The 21394-nt window shown below is 45.9% G+C and overlaps 2 protein-coding genes across 2 annotated transcripts in view; one reads left to right on the forward strand and one right to left on the reverse strand.

Annotated features, from left to right (window-relative positions):
* The first annotated feature begins 906 nt into the window (after positions 1-906).
* LOC119653376 overlaps positions 907-21394 on the forward strand; it is a 50455-nt gene continuing 29967 nt past the window's right edge. Inside the window, exons 1-3 of the mRNA XM_038057919.1 lie at positions 907-1246; positions 15192-15738; positions 15801-17622. Of these exons, the coding sequence (XP_037913847.1) occupies positions 1112-1246; positions 15192-15738; positions 15801-17622 (2504 nt within the window). The 5' untranslated portion in view covers positions 907-1111. The remainder of the gene's footprint in view (positions 1247-15191; positions 15739-15800; positions 17623-21394) is intronic.
* LOC119654273 (phenoloxidase-activating factor 2-like) lies at positions 8541-9806 on the reverse strand. Its single transcript, XM_038059545.1, has one exon. It carries the CDS (start codon positions 9704-9706, stop codon positions 8543-8545), a length of 1164 nt encoding a protein of 387 aa, XP_037915473.1. The 5' UTR covers positions 9707-9806; the 3' UTR covers positions 8541-8542.

Below are 21394 nucleotides of genomic sequence, written 5' to 3' on the forward strand. Positions count from 1 at the left end.
TTACGAAAGAGGGTGGAATTTTGTTTTCTAAGGGAAAAGATGTCTTGAGTCTAAGTGACGCTGATTTCTGCCGATTGACCTGTTATGGTGAACTTTAAAACATGATCATATAACAAAAATTCGACTTTGAGGGACTATGACATTTTAAGAAGAAGGGGAGGGTGACAAGCCCTTGTTTTCATCTGAATTAAAGGGGTATGACCTCTCCTCTCCCCCACCATAAACTCACCACCCTCTCTGAGAATGGGGTTGAAAATTCAACTTTTACCCATGCTGATCCAGTGGAACTACGCTTCATCAGTGCAGCACCGCAAAAATATCTGTCCACAGATATGAGCACGGAGCTAGTTCAAGGGAAAAGCAGGCTGCCCGTCTGCCGACCATCTCCGCGCTCACCTGTTTCTTAACCGCAAGTACATCCCATTCAATTGAACTTATGCAAATTAACTTTATCTACAATTTATCCGCAAAATCAAAAATTATTAAAATATTTCTGTAACTTTCAGCGCAGTTTTTCCCAAAATAACCGAGAGTTTGTTGGAATGTTTAATCTAAGAAGTTGTGTGTCATTTTTCTCTTTCAATTATCAAAGCGTATTTTTTGTTAAAAGTAACTTATCATCCCAGACATTTTTCATTCTTGGTTCCAAAGACACTCCAAAAGAAATGATCTATTCTACGAGCATTCTTTCCGCTTCATAGGCATTACTACAATTCGAAACCAGTTTTCAAATATCCAACGGTCGTAACGAACAAGCTTCCACGAATCCACCCCAATCTCACAACCATTCCACCCTCGAAACACACAAGCGCCAAAGCATCATCACGCGGATTCTTCGCGAAGCTCCAGCCTCCGCGCAAAAGCACTCCGTTGACTTTTCACTTTGACAGGGCGAACGTGCGACGGAGATCCGGAGATCCGCGGTTTTGCGGCGATTTGAGATAATCGTAAACAAAAAATTTCGAGTGAAGCAACTCGCAATCGTCGTGAAATTACGGGCGTTTCGTTCACACTCGTCACCGCGCCAAACTACGTGTTTCCGCCCGTGGAACGTTGCAACGGTCGTGAAGTCGCAGCCGGGACGGCGGTCAAGTGGGAATTTCACGTTGGAATGGAACTGGGCGAAATTTGTCGGACGTGTTTACGCCGGGGGCGACCTGTTCTGCCGCTTTTCGAGGAGAGCCAGGAGCCGTTTGCGGCCGGGACGCCTTTGGCGGACTTCGTCAACATGTTCACGGATATAATGGTGAGTTTTCTGCGAGTTATTTATAGATGCCGTGGCGGGTTTGGGCCCCGTTCAGTGTGGGAAGGACTTTAAGCTCGCCGCCAACATCTGGCCTCGGTGTCAGGTGATGTGGGTGCAGGCACCTGTCCTTCGCGGAAGTGTGCAATCTATTTTAAGCGCCCACGGAGCCTGCACGGAGATCCTGCGTGGAATGGACCTCCTTTGTGCGGGAGAACATTTTGTCACGTACACATTCTGCCTCCAGGAATCTTCCCTTTTGCCTTGGGTAGCGGAATTTGGAGAAGTTTCTGGTCTTGGCGCCAACAGAACGGAGCAAATAATCCAATTTATGATGCAAATTTGGTAACAGCAATAAAACGATAGACAGTTTGTGTCACATAGCGCGGAATTTACTACTCCAATTGGATTGCAAAATAGTTCCCAATGATAGTTGCGGACTCTCCGCTAAATTTTCTACTTGTCATGAAAGGACACTCATGGCAACCCATGAGATTCATGTAAACTGCAGTGAAAATGACGTTTAGATCTTGGCTTTTCGCTACCAAACTTGGATTGAATTCACTCCTTGGTAGGTGTTGCGTACGCAACAACTGCGACCCCACGTTGGGCGCCAACTCTGTTACGGTGATAGTCCAGCGTTGCATCCCTTTGACACCAACATGGTCACCAAGGTTGTCAACTAACCAACCTTTCCCAAACAGCTTTGTCAGTCGTGAACACCAACTGCGCGAGATAATATATGGAACAGGACGGCGCGTGCTGGAACTAACCCGAATGCTAGCAGTTCCGCCAAATGTGGGCCGGAGTTCTTGGTTTTGACAGATGATCTCCCTGTCAGGACACAGCTTTTATCACGTGCCTTGACTCAGGAACCAACAATACTCTAATAGAGATGTGGAGTCTCGAGGGGGAGTGATATCACCGAGAATTTCAATCCCAAAGAAGCTAAAATGCCCAACAACCTGATAAGCCTCGCAAAAAGCTAACGCACGAGTAATGGACGGGAAAGGATCAGCTGATTCGGACATCTACGCAACGAGCGATCTTCATGGGAGGCCAGATGATATGGTGGTCCTGCTCTAGGGAACCCTAGATAAATGGAAGGACCGACGCTTCCCGGGAGAGGGTTAGGGAGCAATAAGAAATCTAGAGTTCTGATGTGATAGGAACCGGGATAGTCCCTGGACTTCAGAAGAATTCCTGTTGTATGTGCGTTCAGCTCGGTTGTTTGCGGTTGGCCCACTAGTGAGAACTTCATGGGGGTTGTGGTTGCGTTCAAGCGAGCAGAGACCTTCGGATCTCAGCGTGGTGTTGCGTTGCAACACGGGTGCCGTACTCCTTAGTTCGATAGAGATTTAGATAGGTCTTGCATCCACCAGTATGAATGCTAAGCCATGCACTTGGTATGGACTGATGCCGTTGTTTCTTGTCACAGCGGGGCTCTGATTGTGGTCACAAAATCAATCCGTGTCTTAAGAAGACGGATTACGTCCACGAGACAGATGCTCACGTAAAACCCCCTAGGACTCACCCCCAGGTATTTGATAGTTGGCTTCGATACGACCGTATGTCCATCGACCTCCACTTTCACAGTGTTATTTTTCCATACGGTTCGTTAATAAGACCGCTTCCGTTTTCGCGTCCGCCAAGGTCAGCCAGGTCTTTACCGCTCTCACTGTTTCCGTCGCGTGGACCTCCAAATCTTCTGAGTGTTTTTTTCTGCAACAACTACAGCTAGGTCATCAGCAAAACCGAAAATCGTAGTCCCCTCTGGGACGGGAAGAACAAGCACCCCATTATACATGATATTCCACAACAGGGGACCAAGTACCGATCCCTGTGGTGCCCCGGCTGTGACAATATATTCTTTGGGGTCCTCACCCGTTCCGTACCGGAGAGTCCTCTCTGAGAGGGAGTTTTTCACCAAATTCGCTAAATATCCGGGGACGCCTACGTCAGCCAACGCCCCATTAAATCTGTTCCAGTTGGTCGAGTTGAATGCGTTTTTGACGTCCAGCGCCAACACGGCACAGCAGCCGCAGCTCCTCCACAGTTACTGGAGGTATTATGCCCTCATTTAGCTGGACAACCGTTTGCCTTCCCTTATTGTCGTGGTGAGGGAACAGAGTGGTAACAATCTGCTTCAGGAGTCGCGAATAGGTCACCTGGGGTGATCTCTGCAGCCTTTTTATTACCACTTTGTAAGCCTCGCTCTTTTCGCTCCTCCGAAAGGTTTCTTTTAGGCGGCCACGCAATTGCCTGTGTGCCTCCTCTCGACCGTCGTCACCAGGCTTTCCCCTGCGCCTCTGGCAAATCTTCCTTGCCCGGAAACATGCAGCTCGCAAACTTGCAATTTCGTTGTTCCGCCAGTAGTACTGGGGAGCAATCGCCTTCTGGGCATAGTAAAATCGCATGCTTTCCTCACCCATCGGGTGATTTAGGTGGTTTTTTCTCTAGCCGTACCATTCAGGGATATGTCGGGTTTGAACACCGCGGAAAGGTTTCGCTGTCCAGCCGAGCATACCAGACGGCATTCTGCGAGAACTCTTTTTCGAGCTTGATCCGCCCTTGATTTCTATGCAGATTGCCTGGTGATCGCTGTGAGTATAGTTCTCACTGACATGCCAAGCGACTCTACTGGCTAAAGTGGCACTCATCTATGTCAGCTCCGCTATAGACCCCAGGCCCCTTCCCCGGAAAGTGTACGTAGCCCCAACATTCGCCCTCCTCCGGGTGCTGCATTATTTTCTCGAAGGCTTGTTTTCCACAAGCCCATAGCGCTGCTTGGCCCGTTTGATCTTTGACCCAAACTCTACCACTGTGGTTTCGATATGGTTCACTTATTATGGCCACATCGATGTTTTTCTCGCGGATGGTTTGCGAGAGTAGATCCTGCGCCGCCTCGTAATAGTTGAGGTTGATTTATATCAATTTGTATAAGCACCCTGGATTGGTTCATTCCTGGTAGGCCCGTCCAATATAGTTCCCTCTACCGTTCCTCTTCATTTTTTAATGTCATAGCCATGAACCAGTTTCCGATTCCACAGAAGGGTTCTGGCCCGTGTAAAGGCGTCCCTGCTCCCTTCTTGGCTAGTTCGTCCGCTGCCTCGTTGCCTTCCAACCCAACATGGCCTGGAACCCAAAGTATCCAGACCTTGTTGGACGAGCCGAGTGTATTCAGTCTCCCAAAGCATTCCCACACCAGTTTCGAATTCACCTAGTTGGACCTAAGTGCTTTCATCGCTGCTTGGCTATCGGTGAGAATAGCTATGTTCTGCCCCCTGTAGTTCCTTTGGAGATTAAAGGAGGCACATTTGTCTATGGCGTATATTTCCTCCTGGAATATGTTAGTGTACCTGCCCAGTGGCTCAAAGTACATTTTTCTTGGACCAATGATAACGGCACCCGCTCCCTCTGCTGTGAGGAATTCGTCAGTGTACCAAGTAATCAGTTGCTAGTTTAAGCCGTATGTCGCAGCCACAATCTCCCAGTATGCTTTGTTACTCCAATGTATTTCAAACTTCTTATCGAAGTGAAACATCGTTGTCATGTTATCCCTTTGGTATTAGTAACTCAGGATACCGCCTAGAAAGAATATCAAACTTCCTTCCATTTAGGTAGCAGTGAGGCGCACTTATACTCCCGGTCATCCTGAATATTGCCCTCCTTGGCTGCATCTGTATGTGCAGATGAAGAGGTGTTAATCCCATAAGGACCTCCAAGGATGTCGTTGGGCATGTCCTCATTGCCCCACTAACACACACGCGGCTCAGTCTTTGGAATTTGTGTACTTCCCTGGCTTGTATGCTGACTTCGATTCTTTCTGCCCAAATTACCGCTCCATAGGTAATCATTGGCCTTACTATTGCAGTATATATCCAAAGTAGTATCCCGAACGCCGATCGAAGGACAGGAGCTGATCAGGCAAACCGTGCAGCAGACAGCAGCCGAATGTGAGCGCTCTGTCATTCCATATTCGCAGACATAGAGCGAAAACCTAATCTAGGCCCTCAAGTCAGTCTCCAAAGAAAAGCCGACGACACCGCTTGCTGCTTGCCGCTTGCAACAACAGCAGCAGGCCGACAATTCCGCCGACGACTGCCACAGTGCCAGGATCAAGCGAACATTCCCGGAAAGAAAAATGTGTTCAGTTAATTTAAGAATAATGGCCCTTTAGAGTTCATTTTCCTTTTAGTGTTATCGTGGTATTATTCAAGTAAAACAGGTCAGGCCGCACGAGCCGGTACTAACTCCTTCTCTTCCACACACATACACAACATAAATATTTTTAAAAAAAGAGAACGTGGCAAGATCATTTTTTTTCGCCGCTCTTTCGTTCTGCTCTTCCCTGCATTCGTTCCGCTTGCGGGTTTTTGATATCTTCTGGGTTGTTCGCTTCTGCTCACGTCGTCCACCAGAATAAAGTCAAGTCTCTCGAGAACTGCCGTGGCTGTTGCGAGTGCCGCCGGTTTGGGGTAGGGGATCGAAAGCATAGTTCCTCCAGTCAATTCGCTTTGATCATCACATCATGCGCTGGTCGGAGTAAATGAGGAGACAATTGAGTTTTTCTCCGTCGTTACAAAAGACTAAACGAGCAGCTCATAAATCGGCTGTCAGTGAGTGAGGCGGCTAAACATAGTCACTGAAAGAACTAACGCACGCGGTGACCGTGCGTCAAGCCAACTGTTGCCTGAAATGAAGCAATTGGTGAAAAAGTCGGTACCGAGCTGTTACAATCTTTGTGGTCCAGGAGTTGACATCCTTATTCATGGAGAGCCAGAAGTATTTTTCGGTGACTAACCGATTTGTCGTCCTGATGCCTAGATACGCTAACCGCGTGGAACACTTTCTTACGAAAGGTGGCCGGAATGTATGGCCGAGTACTCGCAGCAGAGAGGGAGGTTCGAGCCGAAGATGGGCAACTCCCGAAATTTGGATTTGAGGCTCTGAAGCACTGCGTCATCCTCTTGCGCCTTGGCGATAGCCGAGAAATGGAGTGAGGCGGGGATCGTTACCTCGGAGACACGTGACAAAGCGTCAGCAACTATGTTTTCCTTGCCGGACACGTGTTGTGTGTCGGACGTGACCTGACTTATAAAGCTCAGGTGTCGAAGCTGACGAGGGGACGCTTTGTCGGGCTTTTATTTCAAAGCATATGTGAGAGGCTTATGGTCCGTCAACATTATGAACAGCCTACCTTCTAGGGAGAAGCAGAAGTACTTAATGCTTAAATACGCAGCGAGTAGTTCTCGATCGTAGGTGCTATAGTTCCGTTGAGCGGAGTACAACTGTTGAGAGAAGAAGCTCAACGGCTGTCAAACTTGATTCACCTTTTGGTGAAGAGCAGTACCTACTGCGATGTCAGAGGCATCAACAAAAACGGCTAGAGGTGCATCTTGTCCAGGAAATGCCAAGAGTGTAACATCAGCCAGTTGTCTGGATTTGTCAAACGCGCGGACAGCTTCTTCAGACCCCACAACCTCTCGTGTATCTTTTGTTTTGGGGCCAGACAAGTACGCGTTCAAAACAGACTGGTGTTGAGCAGCCTTGGGCACGAAATGACGATAGAAGTTTAGCATGCCCAAAAACCTCCACAACTCCTTCACAGTTTTCGGCCTCGGGAAGCTTGTGATCGCTTGCACCTTGTTTGGGTTGGGTTGTATTCTCATCTGTGTTTGAAGAAACTTGCATTTATCAACGTTTAGAACTAAACCGGCCTCAAGGAGACGTTGAAAAATGCGAGATGGGCTAAGTGCTCAGACTCTGAGGAAGGAGCGACCAAAACATCATCCAAATATACGAAACAGAAATCGAGGTTTCGCAGGACCGAGTGAATGAACTTTTGAAAGGTTTGCACAACCCAAAACTCATCCACATGAACCGGAAGAGTCAGAAGGGTGTGCATATTGCCGTCTTGGGAATGTCTTTCCGAGCTACAGGGATTTGGTGATACGCCTTGGTTAAATCCAAGATCAAAAAGATGCGGCAGTTTGCGAGACGATGCGCAAAGTGGTGGATGAGTTGAATGGTATATCGGTCAGGAACAGTCTGTCCGTTTAGCTTTCTATAATCTCCACAGGGGCGCCATTCGGCTTAGGGATCAGATGGAGTGGGGAAGACCAACAGCTGTCTGAAGGTCTGCAAATACCCTGTTGCATAAGTTGTTCGAATTCTTTCCGTGCAATAGCCAGCTTCTGGGGTGGTAGAGTACATTCGGTAGTAATCTGACTGAATTTTTGGAGGAGGAGGAGGCCCGAACATGAGAGTCAATTATGTCTTCCAGTACGGAAACGGTTGTGAACTGACTCAAATTATTTAATATTCTGTCAAAATAGTTGGCAAAGGCCTACTTCGCCACGGAGAACACCGGTGGTGGCATCTGTCAGTAGAATTAACAGAATGTTAACGAATGTTGCTAACCCTGCTGCGCCCGAATCTGTTAGAGTCCACAATAATATTCAGACAACTTTGAGTACCTTTGGATCAGCAGTACGCCATAGACAGTCCCCAGCCTTTTTGGCAGAGGAAGGGAAACGAGTTACTGCTATCTGAACCGCTATATAGCACCTACGCATTTCAGGAAATAAGAAGGATTTACCTTACCCAGACTACTAGTATTCACTATTAAAATGAATTAGTAGATAACCCACTGAAGTATTGACTCTCCTGTAGTAAAAATATTGATTTTTTTATGCCAAAAACATCAATAGTGCTTCGGAGGTGGGATTTGAGGGATCCTAAGTCCGCAACCACTTAATGTAGGGCCAAACTAAATGGAGAGCAACTTCCAAGCTAGAAACCTCTACACTAGAAGCAAGTGTAAATACCCCTTTTTATAATCCGTGAGTCCGAATTATAGGACCCATAAACCGGCCATACTTAAAACGAAGCCTCGGAGGTGGATCTATTCATTAAAGGATATTAATTACCACTGGACGGCCATCAAAAGCGTATCGTATCTTTCCCCAATGTATGCCAGGTTATCAACCACTTCTGACAAGGCCAGGCTATTGACTTCGGAAACTAGAAGCGGAACGAAGAGTGAACAATCATTGAAGCCGCTTATTGCCGGTGCGAGTAGCGGTTCCCGTGCCCAAAACGGCTACGTAAAAGGTCTCGGCAAGTACAGAGGTAACATGCCCACTGAAACAGAAGAGCAAAGAAGCCGAAACTTGGAAGATGGGCAAGTGAGCTTGTGGAAGGAATCCACGAGATCAATCATTTTGAATCGAATTTTGGCCATACCTGCATCAAATTATACAAAATGAAAAGTGAAAAAAATACAAACAATGGATTTCATTTCAAATAATATTTATTGTCAAGCGCGTATCGACTAAATTGTTCATCAATCCACTCGCGTGTCTTCACCGTGCTCGCATAAACAGCCGGAATATCATCACCGCATCCTATTCCCCAGGCGACAACTCCAACCTGATAATAGCGTTCGGGCTGCTCCACCATCGCACAAACTAAAGGCGATCCACCATCTCCTTTGCACGTATCCTTCCCCGCCTCGCCTCCAGCGCACAGAAATGAGTCATGCAATTCGAAATACGGACCAAGTCGAGTGCTCCTCAAATTAGCTTCACATACATCGGAAGCAACCAGCGGAAGGTCCACTTTCTTCAAAACGGTAGAGAACTTTCCGACTTTCCCATATCTATCCTTACCCCAACCAGTAGCAACGCAATTCAAATTGCTGCTCAAGGCATACGTAGGCGGAGGCAGGCACACCGTTCGAACGTTTTCAGCCAACTTGAACGGTGACGCCATTATCAGAAGGGCTATATCGTTGAACAGCGTGTCCTTGTTGAACCCCTCATTGATTACAATCAATGATACGAATCGATCTTGATGCGGAAAAGGCTCTTCATTGCTCTGAGTATCCCACTCACCGGCTCGCACTTTCAAAATCGTTGAACTTTTATCGAAAACACAATGGGCTGCAGTCAAAACAACTTCTGGATGGATAAGTGAACCGCCGCATTGATAAATATTGAGCTCCATTCGTTTTTCGATCATTTGTTCCGCCACAATAGCCACCATCCATGGGAATTCACCAAATGTTGTTTCACTATCTCTGTCTGCTGTGATTTTGAGGCTGATCTCGTCCACAATTCCGGTTCCACAAGTCTCGTATAATTTCTTTGGTTCGCTTTTAACTTCAGTGCTGGGTATAGTTGGGGCAGGTTGTTTAGGTGCGGAGTCATAAAGTCTGCAGCATATCTCCAGGAAGTTTATGCATTCGGCGGCACCATCGTCATAGTCCACTCGAGACTCCAGTAAGCCGGAGCCGTCCTTAAGAACTGTATCATCTCTGCATAAATGGAAACTAACACAAACCGATCCTGCAGGGCAACCGGTCGTTCCTGGATTCAAATTCGACGATATTACCCCAGTATAGGGAGCAGAAAAAATTGCTACAAATTTCAAAACTAATAATCCCAGATATTTCAACATTTTGTAGTTTAAGTATTTCTGCAAGCAATACACGGAATGACACTAACTCTTAATGGCCAGGTCTAGTGTTTTTATAGATACTCTTGACCCATGTTTAGAAAATATGGCAATAATTAAACTTTTAAGAACAAAAGGACGAGTAATCGGTAATCCCGGCCTGTCCTAATTACCTTTCTTCATTGGGTGCTAGGAAAACCCCCAGATGTATTTTCCAAACGATCATAAACGGTTCTAGTCTTAAGAAAGAGAACATTTTGAGGAAATCTTTTCTACAAACTCTCTTTTCTGAGGTCCACTCACAAAAATGCAGTTTTTGGAAATCCCCCTAAAATTATGGGAATTTCTGGCAAAATTTCTGTTAAAACCTTTCTATTCAACCATTCAGCATTCAGGCCCGAATTTAGAGTTTTGAGAGCTTTTAATTAGTGATTTGGTAAAAGCTAAACCTTTGAGGCTCAGAGTTTCATTCTGATCCTTGGACTTTATTTTGAAGGTGTAAAGGTGAAATAAGGACTCTCCTAATGATTTTTAGAGAGTGGGATTTTTCAATAACTCCCTAACTGAACAGCAAGTGGGTAATTATAATATCTACAGAGGATGGATACGCTTATCATCACATTTTGAAAAATGGTGTGTCCAGAGAGTGATTCAATTTAATTACAATCACTTGCCTTAATGAACTCCTTTCCAATATGGTTAAAATAGCATGGGTCTGGTCAATTCACCCTTACTTTTCCACACTCAGCACTGTTCACTGTTTTGATCAAATAAGAAGTATTTCTACTTTATTTTTCGGTATACCCCTCTTTCAGTATTTCTTGAATTACATTTTATGGCACTAAACTCCTCCCTACAAGAAAATGACGTTTATACCAAGGACGGCATGTGATGATTATATGATAATGATGTCACACATGAATTCACGTGAAATACGTAACTTTGCTGAAACCAACGGGGGTCTCAGCGAGACAGGCGCACGGCTCCCTCAACTTGGCTGCCGCAAGTCAAAACGGACGCGCGCCTTTCGCCCTGGTTTTTTTTACTGTACACAAGGCTTTAGTGGAGCCAAGAAAACCTGTTTGACAGTGCCCCCGACGTTGAGGCTATAACTATGTCGGCCTCGCTCGAGAACTTCGAAAAGGCTTTCATAAGGCGACTTCCGATGAGCATCCGTCCTAATTAGAACATGCTTAAAGGATTCGATACCCTGGGCACATTAGCCACGGTTTTCGCGTGGTTGGCGAGTGGTGGCGGTTTCAGCTTTGGCATTTCTTCCTTGAGCAGACGCAACAAACCGGTAGCGTTGAGTCCCCCCCTGATGTCAAGAACAGGGTCGCTGGGGAGTCTCAGGTTCTCCGCATATACCAGCTCCGTGGGAATTGTGTCTAAACGCTTTGTGAAATGAGAGAACACTCCTACTTATTTCCTCACATGCTTTGTAGTTTTACACTTCTAGCCGATTCGATGTCCGAATGGCTGGATGTGCCAGATCGTGGACGGGCTGAAATACTTCTTTCCGGAAATCAGCCGGAATATGTAGCCTTGGTCCCTTCTCTGAGATCTCACAGTATATACTGGATGTTGAGCCGAAGATAGGAACTCCCCAAATGTGTGTTTGGAGTTGGTCCTCAAGCTCAGAAGAACTAAGTCGTCCTTCTGCGTCTCGGCGATTGCCGGTAAATCGACAATGACAGGGATCTTGACCTCTGCAACACGAAACAAAGTGTCAAAACTACGTCATCCTTTCCAGACTCGTGTTAAATGTCGGGAGTGAACTGGCTGATAGAGCTAAGTGTCGAAGTTGGCGAGAGAACGCTTTGTCGGGGCTTTGTTTTAAAGCAAAAGTGAGTGGCTTTTGGTCCATGAACAATGTGAACGACCTGCCTTCACGGCAATATCGGAAGTATTTAATTGGGAGGTAGACGGCGAGTAACTCACGATCATAGTTGCTGCAATTTCGTTGAGCGGGATTGAGCTGTTTGGAGAAAAGGCTCAACGGCTCCCAGATTTGATTTGCTTTTTGGTGAAGAGCAGCACCGACGGCAATGTTTGAGACATCGACGAATATGGCTAGGGGTGCATCTTGCTGAGGTAATGCCAGTGTAGCATCCACCAGCTGTTGGAGCCGCCTCTGGGAATCACACAATTAGACGAGGGTCTTTGGTTTCTAGCCCAAACAAGAAGGCGTTAAGAATCGGGTGATGGTGGGCAGGCTTGGACAAAAAAGACGATAGAAGTTTAATATGCCCAAGAAACTTCTCAGATTGTTAACAGTTTTTGGAAGCGGGAAGCTCGAAATCGCTTGCACCTTGACTGGTTCCGGCTGGATGTCCTCAGGGGTAATCAGATGGCCGCGGCATCTCACCTGCGATTACGTTAAGTACTAGCTCGGACTCAAGAATATGTTGAAAAATACACTTGAGATGTTCTAAATGGTCGGCCTCAGATGAAGACGCGACCAGAACATCATCCAAATATACGAAACAAAAGTTAAGGTTTCGCAGGGCAGAGTGAATGGATCTCTGAAAGGTTTGCGCCGCGTTGCATAGTCCAAAAGCCGTCCTAGTGAACTCGAAGAGTCCGAAAGGTGTGCATATTGCCGCTTCGGAATATCTTCGAGAGCTACAGGGACTACTTGATTAAGTCCAAAGCAATTTGCGATAAAGTGCACAAAATGGGGGTGGGATGTGGGATATTGGTCTGCAATCGTCTGAATATTTAGACGTCTGTAGTCGCCGCAAGGTCTCCATTCGCTATTGAATTTAGGGACCATGTGAAGTGGCGAAGACCAACAACGGTCTGCAAATACCCTGCTTGAGAAGTTCTTCGAACTTTTCTTCTGCAATACTAATGGACGCACATTAGATAAAAATGGAGAGACAGTAATGTTGATGTGGACAGGCTCAGAGAGACTACGCTCGCTAATGATGTTGCGGTATTTTTGTAGAAGTGCGCGAATACGTGTATCAGTAACGTCTTCAAAAACGATGGAAAGAATGCTAGGTGAGCAGGATGAGATTTTTCCTGATGACCTAAAGGTCCACGATAATGAAGCGCCAAGAAAACGCTCGTCGAAGTCCCAAACTCAAGTTCACCTGCGACAACAGTAGCGAGGGTCTCCAGAATGCTCACTTTCACCAACTTGAGCGGGAATTTCAGCGATATAAACTGAACATTCTGGGCCTAAGCAAAGCAGGATGGTGGGACTCTGGAGACTACTTCTCTCCCGCTTGCCACACTAATGACACTGTGCTTTTGTACTCTGGAAAGCCAGGTGGTAGCAGTTGCGAATCCGGTGTCGGCTTGCTTCTAACGGCTGCAACAAGGCGCGTTCCCTTGACCTGGGAGGCGGTTTCTGACAGACTTCTAACTGCAAGATTTCGGTCCAGGTTTAGGAATATCACAATTGTTCAATGTTACGCACCAACGAAGAATTCCCATATATGTGAGAAGGATGCTTTCTACGATCAATTAAACAAAACTAAGTCAGCATCGTTTCTAGAAGACAGGAACTTCTTCCTCGCAGTTTCTTTTTGACGTAGTTTTTTGTGAACTTCAGTGGTGAACCAGACCGGGTAAGAGCGTAAGCACTTAGGAGAGGAGGGAACGTAACAAGGAAAAAGATCAGATAAAATGGTATAGAAAGTGTTGAGTGCTTGGTCAGACTTAAGTGGAGAGAGGGAACCAGTTGATTGACGCCAGGGCTGAGTTCAGACCTTCGAAGTTCGCCTTACGAAAGTTGAACTTGGTAGGCTTGCGAGCGACCGGAGAGTGAAGTCGGGATATCTGAACATCGAACTCGAGAGCAGGATGATGGGCGTCAGGTGCAACGTAAGACGGAGAATGAAGGGATTGGGAAAGTCAACGTATAGAAAGGTTAGAGAAGACAAGGTCAAGAGTGCGATCTAAGTGGTTTCTAGAAAGGTTAAACTGTAGGGCTCCACAGGTGTACATGAAAGTGGATAGAGGAAGGGAAGGGTGAGTCGAGTTATTAGGGAGGGAGGGAAGGCCAGGAGAGCATAGAAAGATTAAAGTCGCCACAGAGTATGAAAGGAAATGAGGGAAACAAAACGGTTAGGACCCTTGATAATCTGTCGATGAAATCCTCGTACAGAGAAGGTGGGCTTATGCAGGGAAAATATACACACGATATGATAAATGGGCATACGTTTGGTGGAAAGACACGGCACGGAGAAGGGACGTAACAGATATTAGGGCTCCTCCGCCAGTTGTCTTACCAAGCGCAGCGCAATCCCTGTCACAACGAAAGACAGGGTAACCTTCGAGGAGCTCAGAATCTAAAATCCTGTCATCCAGCCAGGTTTCAGAAATGCAGATGACATGATGTTGGAATGCTAAGGCAGACAGTTTGAAATCCGACAGCTTGGTCCTTAGACCCCTTACATTTTGGTAAAAGAGTGTATAGTTGTCGGAATAATTCAAGTTCGGCGAGGCAGGCGGGCGGGAAATTTTCACGAAGCTTGGTCCTCTGATAAGGCTTGACGAAGACCCCCTGTGCCCAAAAGGAAGATTGGTCGATAGCATAGATGTCGTGGGGATATGTCACTTTGAAGGAAGCTATCACTCGATCAGGAGAGCCATCCTTCGTCAACTTCACACATGAAAGAGGTGACAAAGTTGAGTTGGTTTTGCTTCTGATATAGGCCAGAATTTCGTCGGACGTGGTGGAGTACGCTAGCCTTGACACGAACAGCTGTTTTAGCGGCGAGGGGAACTTCAATTGGGGGCCGCTCGGGCGACATGAGGAACGATGGGATCTTTCTTCAAACACCTCGACTATGCTGATGACATCTGTTTGCTTTCTCACCGGGTCAAGTCATCGCACTCTCCCTATCTGCATTAATGGGGAGAGCATCGAAAGCGTTGATTAATTTGTATACCTACGAAGCATGGTCTCTGCCGACCGCGTCTCCGAACTAAAAGTTGGCCGACGCATTAACTGCGCTAGATCCGCATTCGGTACCCTGTCTCAAAACCGGAAATGCAGTTATCTCAACACCAAGATCAAGTTGCTATATAGGAGTAGCACATGGAAAGTGAACTCCGCTGTTACTCAAAAGCTCCAAGCTGTCTACGTTGTGTCTTCGGAGCGTCCTGGCCTGACACTATTTCAAACGAAGAACTTAGTCGGCGCCCAGGCCTCGCACTCGTACACACTGTGATCGGAACGCGAAGGTAGCATTGAATAGGTCACAAATTAAGGAGGGGTGACAATTGCATTGCTGTTTACGCCATGCAGTGGAATCCACTCTCCCAAGATTGCCGACGAGCGGGAAGTCCCATGGGCACTTGGCGCAAAACAATAGAGAAGAAGTGCAGGGATCTCAGGAAATCGTGGGGGGAGCTGAAGCGCACCGATATTCATCCGGAAATATTTCAGAGTCATTCATGTTCTCAATTTTCCAAGTTTTTAGCTATCGAATTCCACTAATCTGCTACTTGTTACAATCCCTACCTTTTTCAGCTATTCCGAACAGAAGGCTTTCCCGAACAAATCTGCACCACTTGCCTAAATGATGTCAAAAGAGCCTACGCCTTCAAACTACGCTGTGAATGTTCAGAAACTATTCTGTACCAACTTCAAGAGACAAACCACATCCTCAATTTAGCTGATTTCGATTTCGACTCCGTTTATGCACAAACTGCGATACAATACAACGAGAATCAGATGAAACATTGGAACGAGACGGAACCCGTTTCCGAAAATGTACTTGAAATAACCGACTCGGTTATGAATTTCCTACAAATTGAAACAGCGGACGAAGAAATATCTGATGATGCTCTCCAGATTGAGTTGAATACGATCGTTCAACAAAAGGTTTATGTTAAGAGCAAACTGGAAACTGTAAATGGAGAAAGTAAGGAGGAGGAAAGTGGAAAGATTGAAGTAGAAAATGGAGGCTTTCTGGTGTGTTCAGCATGTCCTGCAGGATTTCGTAGTCGAGACTTACTCAGAACGCATGTTATTGATTATCATACAAATGGGAATGTTTGTATTCTATGTAATCAAGGTAAGTGGGATTGTTTTCCAGATTATTTCAGATGATTTATGTCTGACATGAATGATCCACAGAATTTGAATGCATCTGGACCCATTCTGAAAAGCATTTACTTCCCCGCCTGCAATGCTCGCACTGCAATCAGAAATTTGAATATCGTCCGCTTCTAAATGCTCACCTAAGGACTCACATGGTAAAAAACGAAGAAACAGGGAAACTAGAATTTAAGTGCGAAAGATGTCCTAAGACTTTCGCTACTCACCACGACTATATGTCGCATAGACGAACACATTCCGAGGATCGTCCATTTAGCTGTGATACTTGCGGAATGGCCTTCAAACGACGTGATAAGCTCAAAGCTCACATGACTTCGCATAGTGACGAACGCCCCTTCGAATGCAACCTATGCCAGTCGCGTTTCAAGCGAAAGGACAACCTAACGTCTCATATGAAATCCGTACACCTGCAAGGCGATAAAGTTTTTAAGTGCAACATCTGCGATAAAGCGTTTAAGTTTAAGGACAAATTAAAGGCTCATATGAACACCCATTTGCGTTTGTTTAGCTGTGAGACCTGCCATGCCGGCTTCCCGCGCAAGGAGAGCTTAGATCGACACATCGAACAGAAGCATCGCACAGAGAAGGCCAGTACCCAAGGCGCCGCCGCGGTGCCAATTAAAACAGAAACTGTTGAAATGAAACCATTCCAATGTAGTATTTGTAAGAAAGAGTTCAGCCTCCAAGAGGCTTTAAGCAACCACATGAAGACTCATGTTAAGAAAGTCGAATTGAAATGTGAATTGTGTTCAAAAATATTTAGTCAATCGAATAAGCTGAAAAGTCATATGATTACCCACACAGACGTGCGACCATTCCAATGTACATTTTGTCCGTCATTGTTCAAACGAAAGGATAATCTAAATAGGCACATGAAAAAGCATAGTAGAACTAAGGTAGGTACGACAAATCTACGAAGTAGTGACAGAAAAGTCGAAGCTTGTGAGATAAAATACGAGAATCATTTTCTGCCTAGCGAAAATTGTGATAATGAATTGAATAATGCAATCGGGCACAGTCAATTAAACGAATATAGTCAAGTAGATAGCATCAAACAAGAAAATGATATTGATAGCATATCCGACGGTTCTTTCACGGTTATGGTTCATTCAGTTGTAAATAACTCGAATTTTCCCGCAGATACGGAAACTGAAGATCACTCGCAAGTAAAGTATGGTCCGAACGATAATTTCTGTGTGCAGGAGATAAAAACTGAAGAATTTCTTATTGATTTGCCCGACAACTCGAGCTATGTAGCTGATAAGCACCGTACAACGAATGATATTACAATAGCCAAAGACTTTTGCGACCATTCTACTGTGAATCATACAATTACAACCGTTCCCGCTTTTGCAAATCAAACGGTTGATAATCACAAAGACTCAAGGGACTCAGGGGATGACATGCAAAATCACCGCGTGGTCCGTGTTGCAAATGAAAATGTCACAACAGACAATTTTAACTACCGTAAAAACTACTCAACGATCTCTCCTGCTTCGGATTCCTATACAATTGCAAATCTCTTGAGTATAAACCAAAAAGAATTAACAAGTCGGGAACAGCATTTTCCACTCGCACAAGAACCAGGCATACCGGAGAATTGTGAGATTAAAACGGAAGCACTTCCGGATAGAGCTGAGTTTGCAAATCATGCAAATCATAAAAACGATACCGGCCAACTTCTGGATGAATCCCACAATCATTTCGATCACACAAACAATGTTCAATTGGACGAAAATTCAGATAATCGAAGCTACATACTAACGAAAACCGTAACTGATGTTGTTCATAATGTAAACTCAGAGACATTTGAATCGACTCTGATAAAAACTGAACCAGTGTAAATGTAAGTGAGAATGTTATGTCGTTACTTTTATTGTCGTTTTTAATTGCGTAAGTTTTAAAGTTACGAATAAGTGTAGTGGATATTACCTTACGATGTTTTAAATCGTGCGCTATGTGGAATAATTCTGTCTCAAATGTTTGTGATCGTTTTGGCTCTCTACTAGATAGATAGGGAATCTTGTCATAGTCACCTCTCAATCTCTTTTTTAAGGTTTGTCGCCTGTAATTTGTGGTAAAATTATTTGGTTTAGGGTCAGCATTTGCTAGTTCCTTCACATTCTTTTTGATGAGGTTTAAACAATCCTTTGTGCGCATGGGTTCGTATCCCCCAATAATCACCCTGGATTGCTCCATCCCTGGTAGACCCGCCCAGTATAGTTCCCTCAACCGTTCCTGTTCATTTCTTAGTCATAGCCATGAAACCGTTTCCGATTCCACAGAAGGGTTCTGACCCGTGTAAAGGCGTCCCTGCTCACTTTTTGCCTAGTTCGTCCGCTGCCTCGTTGCCTTCAAACCCAGCATGGCCTGGAACCCAAAGTATCCAGACCTTGTTGGACGAGCCGAGTGTATTCAGTCTCTCAATTGTATTTACATTCTAACGAGTTTCCGTGACATCTATTTTTTTTTAAATTTTTTTCGAGATTCCCTTTCCCAATCTCCTACCACTTCTCCCTACTGTCTTCCATTCTTTGTCTCAGTCCTCATTTATCTTTCTTTCATTCTCCTCTCCACAGTTGACGTATATTCGTCTCTCTGCCCTTCCCGCTCCGCCCTAACTTCCCTTTTCCCATCCATCTCCATCATCTCTCTCTCTCTCCCTTTCTCCCTCCTCTCTCTTTCTCCCTCCTCTCTCTTTCTCCCTCCTCTCTCTCTCTCTCTCTCTTTCTCCCTCCTCTCTCTCTCTTTCTCCCTCCTCTCTCTCTCTCTCTCTTTCTCCCTCCTCTCTCTCTCTCTCTCTTTCTCCCTCCTCTCTCTCTCTTTCTCCCTCCTCTCTCTCTTTCTCCCTCCTCTCTCTCTTTCTCCCTCCTCTCTCTATCTCTCTCTTTCTCCCTCCTCTCTCTCTCTCTCTCTTTCTCCCTCCTCTCTCTCTCTCTCTTTCTCCCTCCTCTCTCTCTCTTTCTCCCTCCTCTCTCTCTCTCTTTCTCCCTCCTCTCTCTCTCTCTTTCTCCCTCTTCTCTCTTTCTTGCTCTTCTCTCTCTCTCTTTCTCCCTCCTCTCTCTCTCTCTTTCTCCCTCCTCTCTCTCTCTTTCTCTCTCTCTTTCTCCCTCTTCTCTCTTTCTCCCTCCTCTCTCTCTCTTTCTCCCTCCTCTATCTCTCTCTTTCTCCCTCCTCTCTCTCTCTTTATCCCTCCTCTCTCTCTCTTTCTCCCTCCTCTCTCTCTCTCTTTCTCCCTCCTCTCTCTCTTTCTTTCTCCCTCCTCTCTCCCTCTCTTTCTCCCTCCTCTCTCTCTCTTTCTCCCTCCTCTCTCTTTCTCCCTCCTCTCTCTCTCTTTCTCCCTCCTCTCTCTCTATCTCTCTCCCTCCTCTCTCTCTCTTTCTCCCTCCTCTCTCTCTCTCTCTCTTTCTCCCTCCTCTCTCTCTCTCTCTTTCTCCTTCCTCCCTCTCTCTTTCCCCCTCCTCTCTATCTCTTTCCCCTCCTCTCTATCTCTTTCGCCTCCTCTCTCTCTTTCCCCCTCCTCTCTATCTCTTTCCCCTCCTCTCTATCTCTTTCGCCTCCTCTCTCTCTTTCCCCCTCCTCCCTCTCTATTTCCTCCTCCTCTCTCTCTCTTTCACCCCCCTCTCTTGTTTTCTTTCTCTCTTTATTTTGCTGCAGTTCATTTTCCCCTCTCTTCATCATGAACGGCGCAACAACCGATATCCGGTCTAGGCTTGCCTTAATAAGGAACTCCAAACATTCGATAACCCTAAACGCTGTCTGGCGTCCTGACCTAGGCCATCGCTCCATATCAGGCAGGGTCTGCCTCGTCTTCTTTTTCTACCATAGATATTGACCTTATAGACATTCCTGGCTGGATCATCCTCATCCATACGGATTAAGTGACCCGCCCACCGTAACCTATTGAGTCGAATTTTATCCACAACCTGACGGTCATGGTATTGCTCATAGATTTCGTCATTGTGTAGGCTACGGAATCGTCCATCCTGATGTAGGGGGCCAAATATTCTTCGGAGGATTCTTCTCTCGAACGCGCCCAAGAGTTCGCAATTTTTCTTGCTAAGAACCCAAGTTTCCGCGGAATACATGAGGACTGGCAAGATCATAGTCTTGTACAGTAAGAGCTTTGACCCTATGGGGAGACGTTTCGAGCGAAACAGTTTTTGTAAGCTGAAATAGGCTGTTTGGCTGCCAACAACCGTGCGCGGATTTCATTGTTGTAGCTGTTATCGGTTGTGATTTTCGACCCTAGATATGAGAAATTATCAACGGTCTCAAAGTTGTAGTGTCCTATCTTTATTCTTCCCAGTGACCAGTGCGGTTTGATGTTGGGCTATCTGGCCTAGCAAGGTAGTGGAGAATATCTTATCGATGGTACTCAGCAACGTGATACCTCTATAATTGCTACACTGCGTGATATCCCCCTTTGCCAGTCGCCAGGCATTGATTCGCTATCCCACATCTTGAGCATAAGTTGATAAACCACTTGGTGTAATTGGTCGCCTCCATATTTAACCAATTCGGCTGTAATTCCATCGGCTCCTGGCGACTTATAATTTTTAAGCCGATGAATTGCGCTGACTGCTCATTCTATACTTGGTGATGACAGTATTTGTCCGTCGTCTTCAGTTGGCGGGACCTCCAACTCGCCGCTGTTCTGGTTGTTCAGTAGTTCATCAAAGTACTCAACCCATCGCTCCAATATGCCCATTCTGTCGGAAATCAGATTTTCCTCTTTGTGTCGGCAGGATGAGCATCGAGGTGTGTAAGGCTTCATCCTGCTGACTTGTTGGTAAAACTTGCGCGCCTGGTGCGGTTGCTCCCTGTACTTTTCTAGTTCACAGACTTGTTGGTTCTCCCAGGCTTCCTTTTTCCGTCTGTGAAGTCGCTTCTCCGCTCACTGGAATTCGTGCTAAGTCTCTGTGCGTGCCCGTGTTCTTTGAGAATGCAACATTACTCGATATGCGGCATTCTTCCGTTCCGTTGCTAGATTACATTCATAGTCAAACCAGCCGTTCCGACTCTGGGGTTGGGGCAAAAGTATGTTTGTGGCCGTATTTATGATAACGTTCTTCAGATGATTGTGAAGATTATTTGTTGATGCTTCATGTCCAGGATCTCTATTGACTGCGGTTATTGCGGCATCCATTATAGGTCTTGCAGAGGGCTGTGTTGTGGATGACTTCAATTTTAACTGTCACCTGATTGTCAAAGGGGATTCTGGGTGGGTGTTGTTATTCGAGCTCGAAGCACCATGCCAACAAGATAGTGATCCGAATCTATATTGGATCCCTATATGTTCTGACATTTATCAAGGCTGAGAGGTGGCGGCGTTCGATCAACACGTGGTCAATTTGGTTGAAAGTGGTCCCACCTGGAGAGGACCACATATGTTTCTGTACCACTTTCCGCGCAAACCAGGTACTTCCAACAACCATTTCGTGTGACACTACTAATTGAATAATCTGCAGTCCGTTATCATTTGTATTATGATGTAAGCTATGGGAGCCAACGATGCGCAATGCTGACCACATTACCTCCTACAGTCTACTGTGGTGTACCGTTAAGGTCTTGAATGAAGTGCTCTAACACACTTCAAGGCCCTGATCCAA

This window comes from Hermetia illucens, chromosome 4 (assembly GCF_905115235.1).
Source record: "Hermetia illucens chromosome 4, iHerIll2.2.curated.20191125, whole genome shotgun sequence".
Lineage (NCBI taxonomy): Eukaryota > Metazoa > Arthropoda > Insecta > Diptera > Stratiomyidae > Hermetia > Hermetia illucens.

What these genes read in the sequence shown, in the direction of transcription:
- LOC119654273 (XM_038059545.1), bottom strand. Translation starts at nt 9,706, where the DNA reads ATGTTGAAATATCTGGGATTATTAGTTTTGAAATTTGTAGCAATTTTT.